This window comes from Perna viridis, chromosome 15 (assembly GCF_037379345.1).
Source record: "Perna viridis isolate PV_CMFRI_1.1 ecotype Kerala chromosome 15, ASM3737934v1, whole genome shotgun sequence".
NCBI classification, from domain to species: domain Eukaryota; kingdom Metazoa; phylum Mollusca; class Bivalvia; order Mytilida; family Mytilidae; genus Perna; species Perna viridis.
In genome coordinates this window covers 4425690-4445440 of record NC_142459.1, presented here as the reverse complement: position 1 = coordinate 4445440, position 19751 = coordinate 4425690, and the positions used below count along the sequence as shown (strand labels likewise).

At 34.2% G+C, this 19751-nt stretch overlaps 1 protein-coding gene across 13 annotated transcripts in view; it reads left to right on the top strand.

The window, feature by feature from the left end:
* Window positions 1-19751, top strand: part of LOC148596638 (intermembrane lipid transfer protein VPS13A-like) — a 118481-nt gene that overhangs the window by 29579 nt on the left and 69151 nt on the right. For 11 of the 13 annotated variants that reach the window (XM_088563756.1, XM_088563766.1, XM_088563755.1 and 8 more), the window contains exons 16-30: window positions 177-378; window positions 1484-1542; window positions 2039-2191; window positions 2718-2802; window positions 3885-3972; window positions 5072-5189; window positions 6376-6508; window positions 7276-7356; window positions 8884-8961; window positions 11796-11952; window positions 14990-15025; window positions 16580-16662; window positions 17347-17584; window positions 17944-18054; window positions 19272-19375. In XM_088563756.1, the coding sequence (XP_088419882.1) occupies window positions 177-378; window positions 1484-1542; window positions 2039-2191; window positions 2718-2802; window positions 3885-3972; window positions 5072-5189; window positions 6376-6508; window positions 7276-7356; window positions 8884-8961; window positions 11796-11952; window positions 14990-15025; window positions 16580-16662; window positions 17347-17584; window positions 17944-18054; window positions 19272-19375 (1726 nt within the window). The remainder of the gene's footprint in view (window positions 1-176; window positions 379-1483; window positions 1543-2038; window positions 2192-2717; window positions 2803-3884; window positions 3973-5071; window positions 5190-6375; window positions 6509-7275; window positions 7357-8883; window positions 8962-11795; window positions 11953-14989; window positions 15026-16579; window positions 16663-17346; window positions 17585-17943; window positions 18055-19271; window positions 19376-19751) is intronic. The other 2 variants (XM_088563762.1, XM_088563760.1) reach the window with 1 other exon arrangement.

The following is a 19751-nucleotide window of genomic DNA, read 5'->3' as shown; positions in this document are numbered from 1 at the left end:
GTCAATAAACCCCAAAGCTAGGGTAGAAAACCCAAAAACTGTCAGATTCAATGATTTATAAAGTGCTAAAATCAGTTCTGTACTCTTATATTTTATATTTGAGTTTGGAGTTGAGATTTTAAGTATAATTACAATCCAGCATGTGATATGATAATTGCTATGTATAATATTAACAGAGTTGAAGCCAAGATGGATAAGTTTACTGTTCAGGGAACACCACAGAACAATGTCTGTCCTAACATGGTTCTGTCTCAGACTAAAGAAGCTGACCAAGTCTATTCACTATTAGATGTCAAGTTTGAGACAAATCCGCTGGATGGCTTATGTGACACCAGGGTGAAGGTCAACACTCGACCTCTACAGATTATATATGATGCTGTAAGATTAATGAAAGATTCTGAAGACTTGTATTAGATTCCATGTTTAGTCCATCGGGTCCTTCTCAAACAGCTATTTTAATACTGCAATCTTTCTTTTTCAGTAACCAGAATGTGTTGACTGTATGTTTATTGGTGATACACGGTCACTGACAGTATATAACACTTAAGCCCCGCCTACTTTCCTTCCCCTGTATTTTTACCTGTTTATTGTAGTGTCACTATCAGGGCCACAAGTAGGGAAGAAATGTAAAAAACATGTCGTATATATATTGAAGACATAACCATCATCAAATCAAAAGATGCCAAAAGATGCCAAAGAAAACAACAAAACTATAAATCTCTATGAAGATGTGCTGTGAGAGTACTGTAGTTCGTGGGGTACCAATTTTCATGGTTTTTGTGGGTATGCCAAACCAGAAAATTTGGTTCCCAAACAAAGGGGATATTTCCATTGATGTGTATACTGAAAACCTCTAATCGACGAATTCAAGAATCCACAAACTAATGTTTCTTCCCTAATCCACGAACATTGGTATCTACAAATTAAAGTACTTTGACAGTATATGACCTTATATCCCACCATAATGAGATAACTTTTTGTCTTTTGACCTTAGTGTAACATTCTAATTTGTTGAAGAAAGCTGCAGTAAAAAGGTGATAAACATATGACAAATATTATAGACGCATATGACCATCATAAATAAGTTTTGCCAAATTTTACTGGCCTCACAACAGAATTTTGATCCATAACAGTTGCCATGTCATGCAACACATAATTGTGTCTTTTTATAACCCCCCCCCCAAAAAAAAAAATAAAAAATACAAAAACAAAAAACTAGTCCTATCAGAATTGAAATAATTCACAGAGACTTCTTTAAATTATTATTTTACCACAGGCTATATATGTAATTATTTAATTATTTTACCCTGCACTAATATTGATCTTATATATCTCCAGGAATTTTATTTTAATTTTTACTGACAGTATTTTAGCCTTATGATTTTAAGACTGCTGTGTTGATCTTAGGAGCTCATTAACTGCTATAAATTTTGTATGCATGGCACATTTTTTTTAGGATGAAGTATTTGTTCTTCTTTTGCAGGTCACAGTCAACAATTTGGCCAAATTTTTCAAGCCTCCTGAAGAAGTTCATCTCAATCAGTAAGTCGTTCTTATGTAGATATAATGAAGGTTTAAAGTTGTTGTTAGTTTCAATATTTTTCGCTCCAGATTATTACAAGCGGCAGTTATTAAGAGGATGTCCATATAAAAATCAGACAGGTCTTATGATTTGGATGGCTTAGGGTATATTTTATCCCACTGAATTGTTCTAATGTTATGTATATATATATATCATATGTATGTTTTAAATCGACAATGAATTGGTCAGGAAATGATTTTAAAGTTCTCTAATGATGCCACCAGATTTTGCTCTAATTAAAGAGTTATCTCTCTTTTTTTCAATGAATTTCAGTACTTTGTATGTAATTTAATTTTATTAAATTATTAAAGTTATCAAAAACCAACCTTCAAGGAAAGGATGCATTTGTGATATGGAATGGATAAAAATTTTATGAGAACAAAATTTGTCATGTGCCACCCACTGCCTGATTTTTGCATGGACTCTCTCTTAATCATCTTGTTATTATCTCTACAGATTATCACAAGCAGCAGCAGCCAAGTTTGAAGAAATCAAAGAGCAGTCCGCTACAGGTCTCCAACATGCCATACAACAGAGGAAATATACTGAGATCTCTGTTGATCTACAGCCAACTTATATTATTATACCTGACAAAGGATATTATAAAAAGTATGTTTACAAAGTAACACATCTAACATTTTCTGATCAGCTGATATCATTCAAAATAAAACAGATCTGTAATTTAAATTTTTTATTGAGCAGTTTTTTGTTCTTGAATATGTAGAGAATATAGCACATCATTATTGAAGATATGTTAAGGAGAATGTTAGTAACTAAAAGATAAAAAATATGTATATGCAAAAAACAGTTAAAAGTATCCAATACACATTCACAGGGTCTAAATTAGTAGAAGGAATCTAGTTAGACTATACTGATTACTCCCACTGAAACATTGAAAATATCAGGTATTTTCCTGTGAAATGATAATTTCTGTTAATTGCATATTTCTGTTAATTGCATATTTTTTCTGACAAATAGGCTATGCAATTAACAGAAATCCACTGTATACATACAGTGTAATACATCTTATAACTACACCTGAACCCTTACAAAAATACTTTGGATTATTATAGAGGTCTTTGAAATGTGATACAAAAAACATATCATTCATGTATTATACTTGTTTTCTTAACAGAGAGAGTAAAGTCCTGATCCTCGACCTAGGTAACCTGAAGGTCGGTACTGAGAAAAGTCAGACAGAGTTTGAGAAAGGACAGCAGGTATGCTTATGGTCTAAGTCTGGCATTGATATTCCAGTGTATTGAAGTGCATATTATTAGGATTTTTTAGAAAATATGTAAATTGATTCAATAATAATTTCCTGCAAAAAAGTAAGGTGAGTCCATGGACATAAAAGTAGTCTTGAACTATAAATAACTATTTCTCTACTTTCACTTTGGTTTTTCACACATCAAACCAACCATTTCAGGGAACATTTTTTTTATGTTATAATGTTAAATTTTCTTAACAAAATGTTTGTCATCTTATAGTGTTATGCTTGTTCTATTTTATAAGTCATTGTTCGTATCTTTCGACAAAACAAAAGTTTGTTAAGTGACAAAAAGAAAACCCACTATATTTTTATACCCTCCATGTCTTGACAAACACCAGCTCAGGGATATGCAATGCAAGGCTGGTACCTCATCATTCTTTGATAGTTATTTTTAACAAAGATTTCGGTTGAATATATTTCAGGTAGGTGCAGTAGGTGAAACATGGTATGAAAAAAAACCCCGTCATTTTGATAGTGTAATTTGCCTGATTCTTACAAACACTTATACTTAAGTCAGTTTTCGAGTGTAGTAGAGGCACATGTACTCATTTTGTTGACAAAAAATCTACAGTCATTTAATGGTCTGTGTCGTGATTGATGGACACTTGTTTTTTGTATGATAACTTAAGAATTGATTGGTATAATTTTGGGAATTATGGTCCCAACCATCTTTTACTAACTATATAACTCCAGTGAAAGCATATGGATGCTAATGATGTTGTTCCATAATACTTAATACCACTAAGGTAATACTGGGATAGAGTGTGGGCCTGAAGTTATACAATAATTTGACTGGATCTCTTTAGAATGACACTATAATGCATCATACCATCAAAGGAAGACGTGGATTAATTTTTGGGGTTGTGATTTGAAACAATGAGGAATTAGGGACCAAGATATGGCCAGAAAAAAACAATTTCCTGATGGCTATATGATGATATCAGTTAAGGAAATTGATCTGTTTGAAATTTTATTACAAAGCTCTAGAAAACTACTTGATAATATGTAAACAATGTTTGTATTTTACAGATGGAATCTATGGAGAATTTAATGAAGAGGGCATATGATAAGTTTAATATCACCCTTGATAGAATACAGATTCTTTTCTCAAGTTCAGGTTAGTGAATGTGTATTGACTGAGGGTGTATGACAAGTTTAATATCACCCTTGATACAATACAGATTCTTTTCTCAAGTTCAAGTTAGTGAATATATATTGACTGAGGGTGTATGACAAGTTTAATATCACCCTTGATGCAATAGATTCTTTTCTCAAGTTCAAGTTAGTGAATGTATATTGACTGAGGGTGTATGACAAGTTTAATATCACCCTTGATAGAATACATATTCTTTTCTCAAGTTCAGGTTAGTACAGTGAATCCTGAGTAAAGCAGAAACTTGCTTAAAATAGATTACTTCATATCAATATCAGTTCTTTTTGAATTGTATGAACTGAACAACTTTCTAAACCAAAGAAATACTTCAGTCCAAGAGGAGTTTGATTTAGACAGATTTCACTATATTGGCAGAGGGCGTATGACAAGGTTAATTTCACTATATTGGCTGAGGGCGTATGACAAGGTTAATTTCACTATATTGGCTGAGGGCGTATGACAAGGTTAATTTCACTCTGTATATGTTTAGAGGTACAGATTTTATATTGTAGAACTTCAACATTTCTTTGTATTATTTTATTTGATTTATTACAGACCTCTTATATTTCTGATTGGTCCCAGTGTAAGTTATATCAAATACTGTAAACACATCATTTTTCGCAGTGGACTAATTTTCAGACAGAAAACCACAAAAAAATAGTACCTGAGAAATTGATTTTTTAACATCGTATAACACTTATCATTTTTGATACCCCGGCATGTGATACCAGCAAATATGTTCATATGACAGAATTTTGCAAAAATAAATACGTTTACAGTACTGTGGAAGGACTGTTGTTTTTGCTGTACTAAATTTCATGGATTTGAAGTACAGTCAAACCATGTGTTCAAGTTCTAAGGGAAATGGACGATTTTCATAAAACCCAGAGCCTCTACCAATTTCAGAAATATTTAAATTCTATGAAACAAAACTTTGTTTTGATATAAAATTAATATCAATGAATAAGAATTCCTTTGCAGAAATGTGGTTACAAATTGAATACAGTTGCCGTGTATTAAACTCATATATGGTTGTTTTAGTTTGTTAACATCATGTTTTTAGGTGAAGAATGGAAGGTTTGTAGGAAACAGTCTAAGTCACCAATGCACATCCTGGAACCCATCTCCATTAATGTGGCATTACAGAAGTGTATGTTTGATAAGGATCCCAGAATGGCCAAGTAAAGTATTTCATAAATATGTTCTTAATATGATAGTGAATTACAAAAAAATGATCATGAGTGCTGAAGAATGCCTAGATTTAAAGAGTGTGCTGAACTTGTTCCCCACACGACTTAAATCCTTGAGCGTTCTTGGCAGAAGTGATCATATTTTGGTTATTGACAATAATCAACTGATTATCCTATTTATTATATAGATTTCTTCCATTATTCATTGCTATTTTCAATATGAATTTTGAATTTTGTCAACAGCAGATTGATATTCGTGTTGTGACGTTTTGTGATTTAGTGGGAGAAAGTCAGAGAGTGAAATTAACGAATTTGTTTCACAGTGTAAAGTATCGAAAATTTACACCAGGAATATTCAGTAAATCACTGCTACCTATATATCAATAATTCATACCTGTTGTTTTAGATTTAATTCATTGATTTTATTTTGTGCCATATTGTTTACACCCACACACTTTTCTCCATGATTGATTGTTTGTTAGGGTTTAATGCCCGAGCATCAATATTTCAGCAATATTCAGGCAATTTCTCCATGAAGTATCTTTTAAATTCAGAATTTTAAAACTGGTAACTTTACTTTTATTAAATGTTTTTTCTTCTATTGCTCAATTTAAAGTGTGATAAATTTAGATTCTCCTTCAGGATGGATTGGGATTACAAGATTTCTCCACTCGAGATTGTTAAATTTTAGATTTCAACCCACAAGCTTCAGCAAGTGGGTTAAATCTAAAATTTGACTATCGAGAGTGAAGAAATCTTGTAATCTCCATTAGTGTTATAGGAGAAACTATTTCTTCCTTGAAATCTGTAGAAAACTCAGGAATGTAAAATGGTGGAAAAACTCACACAGAAATTTAATCACTGCCTTGTGGTTAAAAAGTCATGTGCATTTTTAATCACTGGCTATGCATGGTAGAAATGTAGATTCACAATGATAAATATTGGACTTGAAACAAATACCTTTGTAATATGGTTCAGTATAGATGCTCAATTGTGGAATATGTTCCATTTGTCTTTTCACCTTTCTTTAAAAAGTGTGATAATTTAGGGTGCCCTACTATTGGTAATTGGAAAGTCACCCTAACTTCACAAAAATGGTAATCTTCAGTTTTAGTTTTCACAAATTTTTTTTGTGAAAAGTTTTCGTTTCGATGATAAAATGCATTGAATATTTTAGGATGAAAGTATCAGGAGAGCTACCACTGCTGAGCTTGAACATGTCAGACCAAAGGCTTCATGACTTGATAGAACTGGCTGATAGTATACCTCTCCCTGAGTCAGGTCCTCCCCCTAAAGAGGATCCCTTCCTTGTGAGTATACCTCTCCCCGAGTCAGGTCCTCCCCCTTAAGAGGATCCCTTCCTTTTGAGTATACCTCTCCCTGAGTCAGGTCCTCCCCTAAAGAGAATCCCTTTCTTGTGAGTATACCTCTCCCTGCATTGGGTTTTCCCCTAAAGAGGACCCCTTCCTTGTGAGTATACCTCTCCCTGCATTGGGTTCTCCCCTAAAGAGGACCCCTTCCTTGTGAGTATACCTCTCTTTAACTCTCCTAAAGAGGGTCCCTGCACATGATTATACCTGTGGAATCAGGTTCTCCCATAATGGGAATTCCTACCTTGGTAGTATACATCTCTGAGTCAGATCCTCCCATTTAAAGGATCCTTTACTCATGAATGAGCCTCTACCTGATTCAGACCCTTCATTTGTTACTTCTGAGAGTGTTTTGCTGTTTATAAAGATTTCTGTATTTATCAAGTTTTTCTTAGTGACCATAATGTAATATTATTAGACTGCAGGTTATTCAGTGAGGTCTAATGAATGTTCTTTTTTTTTTCATATCTAATAAGTGGGTGGTATTTTGGAATCACCTTGTACGTTCGTCATTCTGTCCGTCTGTTCATCCAAATTTTCGTTGCAATCACCTTGGCTCCCATTTCCTGTCTGAGTTGGGGGATGCCTAGCATACCAATATGTGCAACTTCATGTTCATTTTCTTTTCTATCCAAATAAATTGTAAAAACTGTGGCTTTAAAAATAACTAATTCAAAGTTTTGAAATTTCTCTTTTACAATTTACAGGCCAGTACTGATATCTCTACACCATTAGAGGATACAGCATTGGTCGCCACCACACAGGCACTGATACCCAAGGAGTCTAAGGTATGAACCACCACACAGGCACTGATACCCAAGGAGTCTTAGGTATGTACTACCACACAGGCACTGATATCCAAGGAGCCTAAGGTATGTACCACCACAATGGCACTGATACCCAAGGAGTCTTATGTATGTACCACCACACAGGCACTGATACCCAAGGAGCCTAAGGTGTGTACCACCACCATGGCACTGATACCCAAAGAGTGTATGGTATGTACCACCACAGACACTGGAACCAAGGAGTCTAAGGTATGTACCACCACACAGGCACTTGTACCCAAGTGTAAGGTATGTACCACCAGCACATGGCACTGGTTCCCAAGGAGTCTATGTATCACCACACAGGCACTGATATCCAAGGTGTGTAAGGTATGTACCACCACAATGGCACTGGATCCAAGGAGTCTATGTACCATCACACAGGCACTGATACCCAAGGAGTCTTAGGTATGTATCACCACATTGGCACTGATACCCAAAGAGTCTTAGGTATGTACCACCACAATGGCACTAGATCCAAGGAGTCTATGTACCACCACACAGACACTGGATCCAAGGAGTCTAAGGTATGTACCACCAGCACATGGCACTGGATCCAAGCAGTCTATGTACCATTACACAGGTACTGATACCCAAGGAGTCTAAGGTATGTACCACCAGCACATAGCACTTGTTCCCAAAGAGTCTAAGGTATGTACCACCATAGGGGCACTGATACCCAAGGTACTATTGCACATGTACTTACTTAGTTAACTGTGTTTATCCTACAGTGTAAAGATTATAGTAAAATATAATTTCAGAAAGTTTTCATTCTTATGGTACACTTTCTCTGCTCATTTTTTGCAATGCAGTGAAACCTTTCTAAACAGAACCTTATTCAGATTTTAAAATTGGTTCGATTTAAGGAGATAGACATTGAGTAAGGGAGCAGGAGCTCCACAGGGGTATAATGAACCTCCAACATCGCAGGGGTACAACGTTCTAATGATTTGAAAGAGTTGTGTCCCTTACCCCAGGTCTACCTCCTTAAAAGGCTACCTATTAAACATCTTCTCTTGAATGAAATTTTATTCAGTGGTTCACTTCAATAGAGGAAGCAAAATGTATAAATTTCAAGAAATTTTAACTACATGTTTCATGAGAAAAGTTTCATTGAACATATACTGGCTTGATCACAAAACTTCTGATCTCTAAGATGCTTTAAGCTTCACATCATAATGTTACGAAATAAAACATTTTTTACTGATTTTTACCCTTAGGCATTGTGTACCCACTTAAACTGGTGTTCAGTTAACCTTGAAATATAAAAACATTTGTTTAGGACCAGTAAGGAAATGTATTGTTTTTTACCCATTAAAACTCATGAACTGCATATCTTCCCCAATTCATATGTCTGAAATCATCAGGAAAACATTAGTATCATATATTTATAATATGTTTTTCATGTTTTTCATGGTGGTCCTAAACATTTGAAAAACACATGTTGCAAATTTTGTCTGTGTATACATAGAGTATCATGTCTTTCAGGAGAGCCAGTTAGAAAAAACCAAGTCTGTGGAGTTTACTAACTATACTGATCTAGAGCTCAAGTTCGTCATTAAACAGGTTTGTATAGTCCACAGTGAAGAATGCCATGTGTAGAATCTGTCTTCAATATAGGCACCACTATAGACAATAGCACTGTCCCATTATTACATACTCTTACCGTAAAAGTGGAGATTTTCAAGGTGATTTTATTTTTGCTATATTTGCGAGAATCTTGAGGACACAAAATTTGAGTTCCCTGAAAATAAAATTGCTATTTTGTATGTATGTGACCAGATATAGAATAACTAAAATTGGATCGTGCTAAAATAAAAACATCCAGTTTGACTTATAATTGCGAAATTTAGCTCCTGCAAAAATATCCACTTATACAATATATGATTTTTGTGAAATTGACTGTATTTACTACCAGAATATCTCAAATTTATTTACTGTAGCTGATCTTAATCTTGTCTTGTAGACTAGTTACTAAAAAGTACTACTTTAAAATGAAACATAGCCCATGGATTGTAACCAGTTATTGTGAAAGTACTTTAATTTGTGGATAACAATTTTTAGTGGATCAGAGAAGGTAGACAAATTCATGGATTCTTGAATTCGTGGTTTTGCGGTATTTATTATACACATTGATGGAAATCTCCTTTGTGTTGGGAACCCAATTTCGTGGACTTGCTTGCCCGCGAAAACCACAAAAATTTGTACTCCACGAACAATGCTTTCACAGTACATTGTAATACAAAGATGTGGTCCTGAACTTTTGCTTATATAGAAATTAATTCCTAAGTTTTTTGTATAATTTGAATAAATTTACATAATGTGAAAGTACTTTAATTCGTGAATACCAATTTTCATGGATTAAGGAAGAAACACAAGTTCTTTGACTCTTGAATTCGTGGTTTTGAGGTTTTCATTATACACATTGATGGACGTCTTCTTTGTTGGGAACCAAATTTTGTGGTCTGGCTTACCCATGAAAACCACAAAAATTGGTACCCCATGAACAAAAGTACTTTCACAGTAACTGGCATTGTTTATCATCCTTTGGACTTAAGGAGGTAGACCTAGAGTAAGGGACATAACTCCTTTAAATCAGTGATATGTTTGTATCATAATCAATACAGTTGACTCCACTTAATTGCATATCGCTTTATTGCATATTTCGGTTATTAGCATAATTTTCTCCTACACAAAACCATTTCCTATTATTCTATTAGGGAAAAAATCGCTTATTTGCATAGGCCTTGCAGGTGCATTTTGGTTTATTGCATAGAGAATTTTGCCTCATGCAGGTAAAGACAGGTTTTTCCAAATTCTATTTTAAGCCTTTGGGTCATAAATATGTCAATCATATTTATTGTTGTAAAAACTAGATTATCATCAATCAGGAGGTGTTAATAATGGATTAAAAACATAATGGACATAAAAGACAATTTAAATGATTTCTAATTACATTAAAATAAACAAGCACCTAGGTGAACGATGACTTCTGACGACATGCCAAACATGTGCGGCTTGGGGTTCGGCTTGGGGTATTTTTTGTCCCTATTTAAATTCTTCCGACTACAAATGATTATCAATGTAAATTTAATTTTCTTTAATGAGCTGAACAGTTTTTAGTGAGCTTGGGTTATTAGGCATAAATATCAACCGAAAATTAAAAGTCATCATTCATTCAGTACAATGTCTAATGAAATTCAACTACCCTCAGGTGCCCCATTCTATCCACACTTCATAGGAATATATCAAGGTCAATGACATGTATAATACACAACTATCAGTGTACAATGGTGATTGAACAGAGGAATAAAAATGCACAGACCATTTCAAAAGCCCTGAAACTGCAAACATTGATGAATATGCTGAAATATGAAATATGGGATTTTCTTTCATAGAAAGGTCAGGAAATTACTTGACTATTTATAGATGAGAAACACGTGGTTTTACTTATAAATACACACAACGTAAAGAAGGTCAATAAACAAGACAAACACAATATATATTATTATTTATTGATAAAAGAACAATACAATGAGAAGGTCTATAACAATTAAATACCAGATCAGAAATGTTGAACAGTGATATCCCTGGTTGATCCACAGTATCGTCGTCTTACCTGAACTCACACTTCCGGTAAAATCGTAATTTCGGTTATAAGAATAGCCCAGTTATTTGCATGATTTTTACTGGCAAATAGGCTATGCAATTAAGCGGAATCCACTGTATCACCAATGCCTTTCAAGCTTTTCTTCTTGATGCTTACATGAGATTGATGTAAAATGGTGAATACAAACCTTCTAATGATTTGTTTGAGTTGTGTCCCTCACCCTAGGTCTACCTCTTTATAGCAATTCTTACACAGGAGTTACTTTGTTTTCAAGTGAAGTGGCAGAATCCTAACTCGTGAATAAGGGCAACAACGAAATTACAGAACACTAATCACTGATTCATAATCAAGTCAAGTCCAAAATAAATCTGGCAAAATAGACATTACACCACCGGAGCAGCTATGTAGAATTTAAAAAAATCCTTAAAATAATTTCTGATAAAAATACACAACAGATGATTACAAATCTTTCAGCTGGTGCACATGCTAAATTTTGACTGGACTGTTTCACAAATCATGACGATCAGTTGTCATCTGATAGAATAGTCCCCATTTAAGTAATGATATTGGGTGATATTTTTAGCTTATTGGAGATAACAAGCATTATTTTCTTTTATAAATAGCAAACTACTAATAAAAGGAACATATGTCATTTTATTTTAGATAGTGACTTCATCACGGCTAATATCAGTGCTCCCCCTAATGGTCTGACTTGATATAAACCGTGATAAAGTCAATATCAAAAAACAAAATGTCATTTATACCAATAAAATATGATTTTATGTTTCAGGTGGACATCAATATTTCTCAAGTAGAAGATGGGAAAACTATACCTGTACTTAGATTGGTAGTTATGTCCCTTGGAACAGAGGTTACTATACACACGTTTGATATGGATGTAGCTGCTTATCTTGGTGGAGTATATGTACAACATAGAAAATTCTTAGGTAAATGGGTAATGTTTCTCATTTTCTCATCCATCTATGTAGATATATGAACAATGGATTCTTACATGCAGGTATGAGTTGTATTCAGTTTTTAGCTCACCTTCCCGAGGGCTATGTGAGCTGTTGCCATCACTTGGCATCCGCCATTGTTGTTCACAACTTTTTCTAAACTCTTCTCCTCTTTCTCTACTTTACCCAATGGAACCAAATTTGTCATGAGTGTTCCTTGGTGTATTCTGCATAGAACAGATGTGATGTGATGAATATTTTTCCTTTGAAAAACATGGCTGCTGTTACTAAAAATAGACCTAAGGGTATGTCAGATATCTCCATAACCATTAGGTTTAGCCAAACTCTGACTGGACAAAAGTGTTTAGCACGATGAGATCTATCTGTAGGCTAATTATTGTTAAATGTGTTCAGCCATGTTGGAATTATAGCTTCTTTTAGACGTTTTGCTCTTTTTAATGTTTTTTCTTTCAAAAATTTTCTCCTCTGACATTACTTGACCAATTGTATGAATGTTTATTCTGCGTGGAACTGATGTGGGGATTTTTGATGTTTCGAAAAACATGGCAGCTGTTACTGAAAATAGAACATAGGGGACATTCAGAAGTTTTTCTCATATATCTCCAAAACCGTTAGGTTTAGCCAAATTCTTTGTATTGCCGAAGTGGTCTTTATTATAAGGCCTACAAAAGGCTGCATGGGATAAAAGTTGTTGAACGACCCCTTGTAAGAGTTATTGCCCTTGAAAAGTGAAAAATGACGCTTTTTTTACAGTTTTCAGCCAATATCTAGAAATCTTTTATATACAGTCGACTCCTCTTAATCGCATATCGCTTTATTGCATATTTCGGTTATTAGCATGATTTTCTCCTGCACAAAACCATTTCCTATTATTCTATTAAGGAAAAAATCGCTTATTTGCATAGGCCTTGCAGGTGCATTTCGGTTTATTGCATAGAGAATTTTGCCTCTCCAGGTAAAGACAGGTTTTCCCAAATTCTATTTTTAGCCTTCAGGTCATAAATATGTCAATCATATTTATTGTTGTAAAAACTAGATTATCATCAATCAGGAGGTGTTAATAATGGATTAAAAAAATAATGGACATAAAAGACAATATAAATGATTTCTAATTACATTAAAATAAACAAGCACCTAGGTGAACAATGACTTCTGACGACATGCCGAACATCACTTTATGATGCAGCTTGAGGTTCAGCTTGGGGAATTTTTTGTCCCTATTTAAATTCTTCCGACTACAAATGATTATCAATGTAAATTTAATTTTCTTTAATGAGCTGAACAGTTTCGAGTGAGCTTGGGTCACTAGGCATAAATATCATACGAAAATTAAAAGTCATTCATTCAGTACAATGTCTAATGAAATTCAACTACCCTCAGGTGCCCCATACTATCCACACTTCATAGGAATATCGAGGTCAGTGATGCGTATAATACACAACTATCAGTGTACAATGAACAGAGGAATAAAAGCACACAGACCATTTCAAAAGCCCACAAACTGCAAACATCGATGAATATTACACTGAATCCTGGCTGAAATATGAAATATGGGAATTTCTTTCGTAGAAAGGTCAGGAAATTACTTGACTATTTATAGATGAGAAACACGTGGTTTTACTTATAAATACACACAACGTAAAGAAGGTCAATAAACAAGACAAACACAATATATATTATTATTTATTGATAAAAGAACAATACAATGAGAAGGTCTATAACAGTTAAATACCAGATCAGAAATGTTGAACAGTGATATCCCTGGTTGATCCACAGTATCGTCGTCTTACCTGAACTCACACTTCTGGTAAAATCGTAATTTCGGTTATAAGAATAGCCCGGTTATTTGCATAAGTTTTACTGGCAAATAGGCTATGCAATTAAGTGGAATCCACTGTATATATAAAGGAAAGATATATAAATGTATAGAAAGGTCTGAAAAATTCCCAACGATGTTAGAACTGTCAAATTTGCGAAGCAAATTTTTGGTCGCTCCCTCCGCGGGACTCGAACTCGTACCGTTGTGACATCTATGGCAACACTGCCTGCACTAAGTCCAGCACCCTAGACCACTCTATATAGCCTAGCTGGTCAAGTGGTCTAATTTCGCAAATTTGACAGTTCTAACATGGTTGGGAATTACTCAGACCTTTATATATATATACAAAAGAAATTTTCAATTGCTGAAATAATCCTCATGATAAGGCCTTCAAAAGTCTGCATTGGATCAGATTTGTCAGACAAGTCGTTGTTGGAGTTATTGCCCTTTAAAGGCAAAAAATGATGTTTTTAGCAGTTTTCAAGCTATAATAGATTAAAAGAAATTTTCAATTGATGAAATATGATAAAAGTCTTCATGGAGTCAACATTTTCTGACTGCTCCTTGGTAGAGTTATTTGCCTTGAAAGGCAAAAATTTAACCAGGTGAGCAATTCAGGTTCCTGGTAGCCTCTTGTTTGATTGAGAAAGGCTATCTGTCTATAGGTAGATTTATTGAAATGATTTGCATGTGTTTTTATTGTGAATTGGTTTGTTTTAAATACATGTAATGAAATTCAATTTTCCCTGTTTTTGGATGATTGTTAAGCATGACATATTTGATGGTTTACATTTGGACAGCATGGCTTCAGGTTTTATCCTTGCTGATTTCCCTGCCATATTATACATTGTATACATATCTCATGATTATTTTACAATTGAATGAATGAACCTTTTATGTGCATTATCAGAGCATTATATAAGGAAGATGTTTGAAAAGCTTAAGGTCTTTAAATATTTTCTTTTTGTATACAATATCGTATATGCTTAAGTAATGCACATGTAACATCTCAAATTGAGATTTAAACAAAAAACTCTCTGAAATTTTCAATGTAAGTATTTGCTTTGACAATATATGCGCTAAGGAAAGACTTTAGATAAAATCTCAGTTTAAAGATGTACATCTGTATAATGATTTGTCCCTCTTTCATCATTATATTAACATTTTGCTCTCTTTGCATGTTAATAGCTCCACCTGGCATCATACAGAAAGGACAATTTCCAGGTAATTATACTGGCCCACACAAACCATAGGAATGCTTCCATTTATGTCTATTTGTCACTGTAGACATTTCAATTTTTGATGGACAAGGGTTGTGGATGTACATCTATGAATTCGGGGCTTTGTAGAGGACCTGATATCAATTCTCACTTGACACATTTTGTAAGAAAAAAAACTAAACGTTTTTGTTTTTTTTTTTGGTTTTTTTTGTTTTGTTTTTTTGAATTTATGTTTGGAATTGTTGAAATGGTGACCATTTGAACTTAGGCATTATTTTATCAAAACTTGGTCTGATGTGTTGTCCACAATTCCTCTTCAACAACTTGCAGGATTGTAATGAAACTCGAGTGTTAGCTTACCATATGGAGATGTACATATATCGTCAGGAATTTATGTTTGGATGACGATTGTAGAAATGACGGCTGTCGGACCTATGCATTGTTCGACAAAATTTTGTCTTATGTGTTGTCTGCAACTCCTCCTCAGGATTATTATAATGAGATTTAATTGGGTGTTGAATTGCCATATTAAAATGTGTACATTGTCAGGAATTTGTGATTGAACAAAAATTGTGGAAATAATGACATTTAAAACTTAGACATTTTTAAGCAAAACTTGGTACAATGTGTTGTTCACAAGTCCTCCTTTACATCTTGCAGTATTGTTACAAAACTCAAAGGAGTATAAGATTACCATATTGTCAAGAATTAGTCATATTCTGTTACTGCATTAAAAATAGTACTGATTGCTGTTTTAGAAATGGCAGCAATTTGTGTGTTAAAAGTGCTCAGTCTATCCTCCACAAAACTGTGTCCAGTATGAATCGTATGTCCACATTGGTCCCCAAACAGGCAGCAGGGGTATTAGTCCTGATAGGGGCTAGTTTAAAAATGGGTTTGGATAAATAAACATCTAATCTTTGTAGGAAAAGTCTATTGTAAAATCAGAAAATTGTGTAGACTAAGATGGTCCTTCATATGTCAATCAGATAAACTTTCAAAGATTTACACAAGATCCTATACTTGTGTAAGATGAAACTGTACAGATTGGAAATCTCCTGCTTCTTTGGATTTAAGTAGCAGTCTTAGTGAGAATCATGCAATTGTGATATACCCCGAAAACGCAATATATTCTTTTTTCTGTTAATAATTTGCTTCATAGGTCTATATGATTAAATGTATAACTATTGATTCCAATCCTGTCTACTCTTAAGAGATAATTCGCATTGAAAATCCAATAGTTTCTATCATATTTTATTGTCATTTACCCAGTTATTTCCCTTAATTTTGAATTCTACAGTAAATTCTATATATCTTTTATTTCCTAAGAACAAGGGTTATATAGAAAGCCACATATTACTCTCAGTTTACTATAACATTTTAAAGACCGTAAAAATATGAAGGCTTTCCAACCATGAATCACAGTTAGTATGATTCTTAGATGGAGAGCTACTTGAAAGATTCATATATTTTTTACAAGACCGTTTACCACCTGAATTAATAAACTGACAAGAAATACAGGCTATGGTTTTTGAATTGACAGTAATTATACTTTTAGACGTTGATGGTCCAGTGGTAAATATTGTGAATACACCTGGTGATGATGGTGCAACAAATCTGCTAGAAGTCCATTACTTGAAGGTTAGTTTACTTATAGATTCTCCTTTAGTCTACTTATAGATTCTCCTTTAGTCTACTTATAGATTCTCCTTTAGTTTACTTATAGATTCTTCTCTAGTCTCCAGGGGATTTCTCTACTCTTAGTAGTTAAATTTTAGATTTCACCCCATGAGCTTCAACGATTTTGAAGTTTTAAATCGCAATAGATAACTTTTAACTATTTGTCAAAACAAGAACAATGGAGTCCTGCTTTCAGAAAGTTTTGAGAGGGAGATCTCTGGCTTCAGAAATTTCCAAGGTTAACATGTCAAACTTTGGCTTTTGACCTTGGTCAGGTACTTTGTAGGTTGGGGTTCACCACCAATTTTTTGTTGAGTCCTTTTATGTTGTAGCTAATTTGCTTTTAGAAGTTAGGCCAAGCAAATGAGAGTAACAACAAATCACTAATCTGATTCATAATCAAGTCAAGTCCAAAATAAATCTGGCAAAATAGATATTACACCATCAAAATGATGGATTCAAGATTATTAAAGAATCTATTATTGGTTGGTGGAGGCTCAACAAATTTCAATTTTACCCTCCTACAAATCCTTGCATCCTTGTAAGGTCTAAACTGGCCATGTAAATGTTATAAAACATTCAAGTTCTTTACTTGTGATTTTGATGCATTGCTCTTCTTCCATGAGATATTTGTTACCATTGAAGGCCAATAAAGACAGTCCAGAATTCTCTTCTACATACAACAATACAGAACAAAAGATTGATGTGACCTTCACCAGTCTGGAGGTGCTCCTTCATCAGGAGGCATTGTTACATATACTGGAACTTGTAGAAAAACTGAAACCAGCTCCTAAAACTACGGAGGAGATTCCTAGTGGTGCAGGGGGTGATGGGGAGGAAAAAGAGAAGGCTGCAGAGGAGGAGGCTAACAAAAAGATAAAGAGTAATGACTTAATCTTAAATAATAATAATAATCTTTGTTTTGAAAGTTGAAATTATCGTTACATTTTTCTCATTGTGGCTTGATATTTTAACACATTCTTACTGTAGTTATACCATATTTACTGAGGACTTAATTTATTTTTGATATATTTTGAAAGTTTAAATTTTTTTCCCATATAACATTTTTTCTCAGCAACTACTGATGACAACTGCTGGAAATTTTAACATGTTCTTCCTGTTGGCTGTTAGTCGTATCAAGTGTCTGTGGCCATTAAATATGGACAACTAGACAAGATTGTCTGGAAGATTAAGGCACCTGATTTAAAAAGAAAAATATAAACAATTTTTTTTTTTTTTCAGAAAAGAAGAAAGACTCGGGTATAATTGATATACAGGTGAATGCTGTTCTCCATCAGTTCCAGGTTGCTCTCTGTACAGAACACAAATACATCACTAACATCAAGGTCAAAGGTAAAGGTTTATAGGTCACTTAGGTCACATCGTTGGTATATTTCTCTTTCTTTATTAATATATTTCACAGTTAGGAAGGTGCTTAATATGCTTTACAGTTAGGAAGATGCTTTATTTTTAGCGAAAACGTTTGCACGGCCTGCTTCATTAAATTTGTGTTGAACCATTTAAACAATTGACCTATCTTGAAATTATTTCTAAACTGGAAAAATATTTCTTAATATTTGGCCTTAAACAGGACTGAATAATGCTACCCTTTGTAAATGCCTTTGCCAATTAAATAAAGTATTGAAAATTTAATTCATTTTTTAGCTCACCTTGTCAAAGACCATGTGAGCTATTGCCATCACTTGGCGTCTGTCGTCATCGTTAACAATTATACAAGACTTTTCTCCTCTGAGACTACATGACTAATTAGAACCAAACTTGGTATGAATGTTCCTTGGGGTATCCTGCGTAGAACTGATGTGGGGATTTTTGATTCGTCAAAAAACATGGCAGCTGTTACTAAAAGTAGAACATAGAGGTCAGACAGTAGTTTTTCACATATATCTCCTAAACCGTTAGGTTTAACTGAATTCTGACATGGGATAAAAGTGTTCAGCATGATGAGATCTATGGTCAAATTTTGTTTTTAATCCGTTAGGCCATGTTGGAGTTATTGCCGTTTTCCAACAATTTTTGCTATTTTTAATGTTATTTCATTCAAAAATCTTCACCTCTGACACTACTTGACCAATTGAAACCAAACTTGGTATGAATGTTTCTTGGGGTATCATGCATAGAACAGATGTGGGGATTTTTGATTCGTCAAAAAAAACATGGCCGCCATTACTAGAAATAGAACATAGGGGTCAGACAGTAGTTTTTCACAGATATCTCCAAAACCGTTAGGTTTATACAAATTCTTTCAGTAGCTGAAATGATCCATATTACATTGTATTAGGACTACAAAAGTCTTCAGACTCCTCGTAAGAGTTATTGCCCTTGAAAGGGGAAAAATAATTTTTTTTTAATAGTTTTCAGTCAATATCTTGAAAACTATGATAGATTAAAAGAAACTTTCAATTGTTGAAAAGATCTTGTGATAGTCCTACCAAAGACTTCTTGAGTCAAAATTGTTGGACAACTTCTTGTTTAATTTATTGCCTTTGAAAGGCAAAATTCAACAAGGTGAGCGATTCAGGCTCCTGGGAGCCTCTTGTTTGTTTTTATAGGAATCCATGCTGGTGTTACCATGGAAACTGGTGTTATGACAGTCACTGCTACACTAACAGCCATCTCTATACAAGACCCAAGTCATGGTACACTCTACCCAAATGTAAGTTTGTGTACACTATACCATAAGGAATGCCGGTGTACACTATGAAGTGTCCATACGTTATGCCAGAGCTTGCCGAAACTATGCTGACTTTTTGTATCACACTAGAACTCTAACAAATAGGCTTCTGGAACAGGGTTATGTTGCTAAAAGATTTAAGTTATCACTACAGAAGTTTTATGGTCGTCGTCATGAATTCGTGGATCATTATGGTGTATCTATCTGCACCATGAAAACTGATTTATTCAACGGGTCATAGTTTTCCTTCCCTCGTTTGTCTACCCTGGACTTAACTTTTTATTAGCAACTCGGCCGGTGTTTCTAGAAAAGCAGAGGACGCTTACCCTACCGGTGCACCTGGTCCATGCTCCCAGTT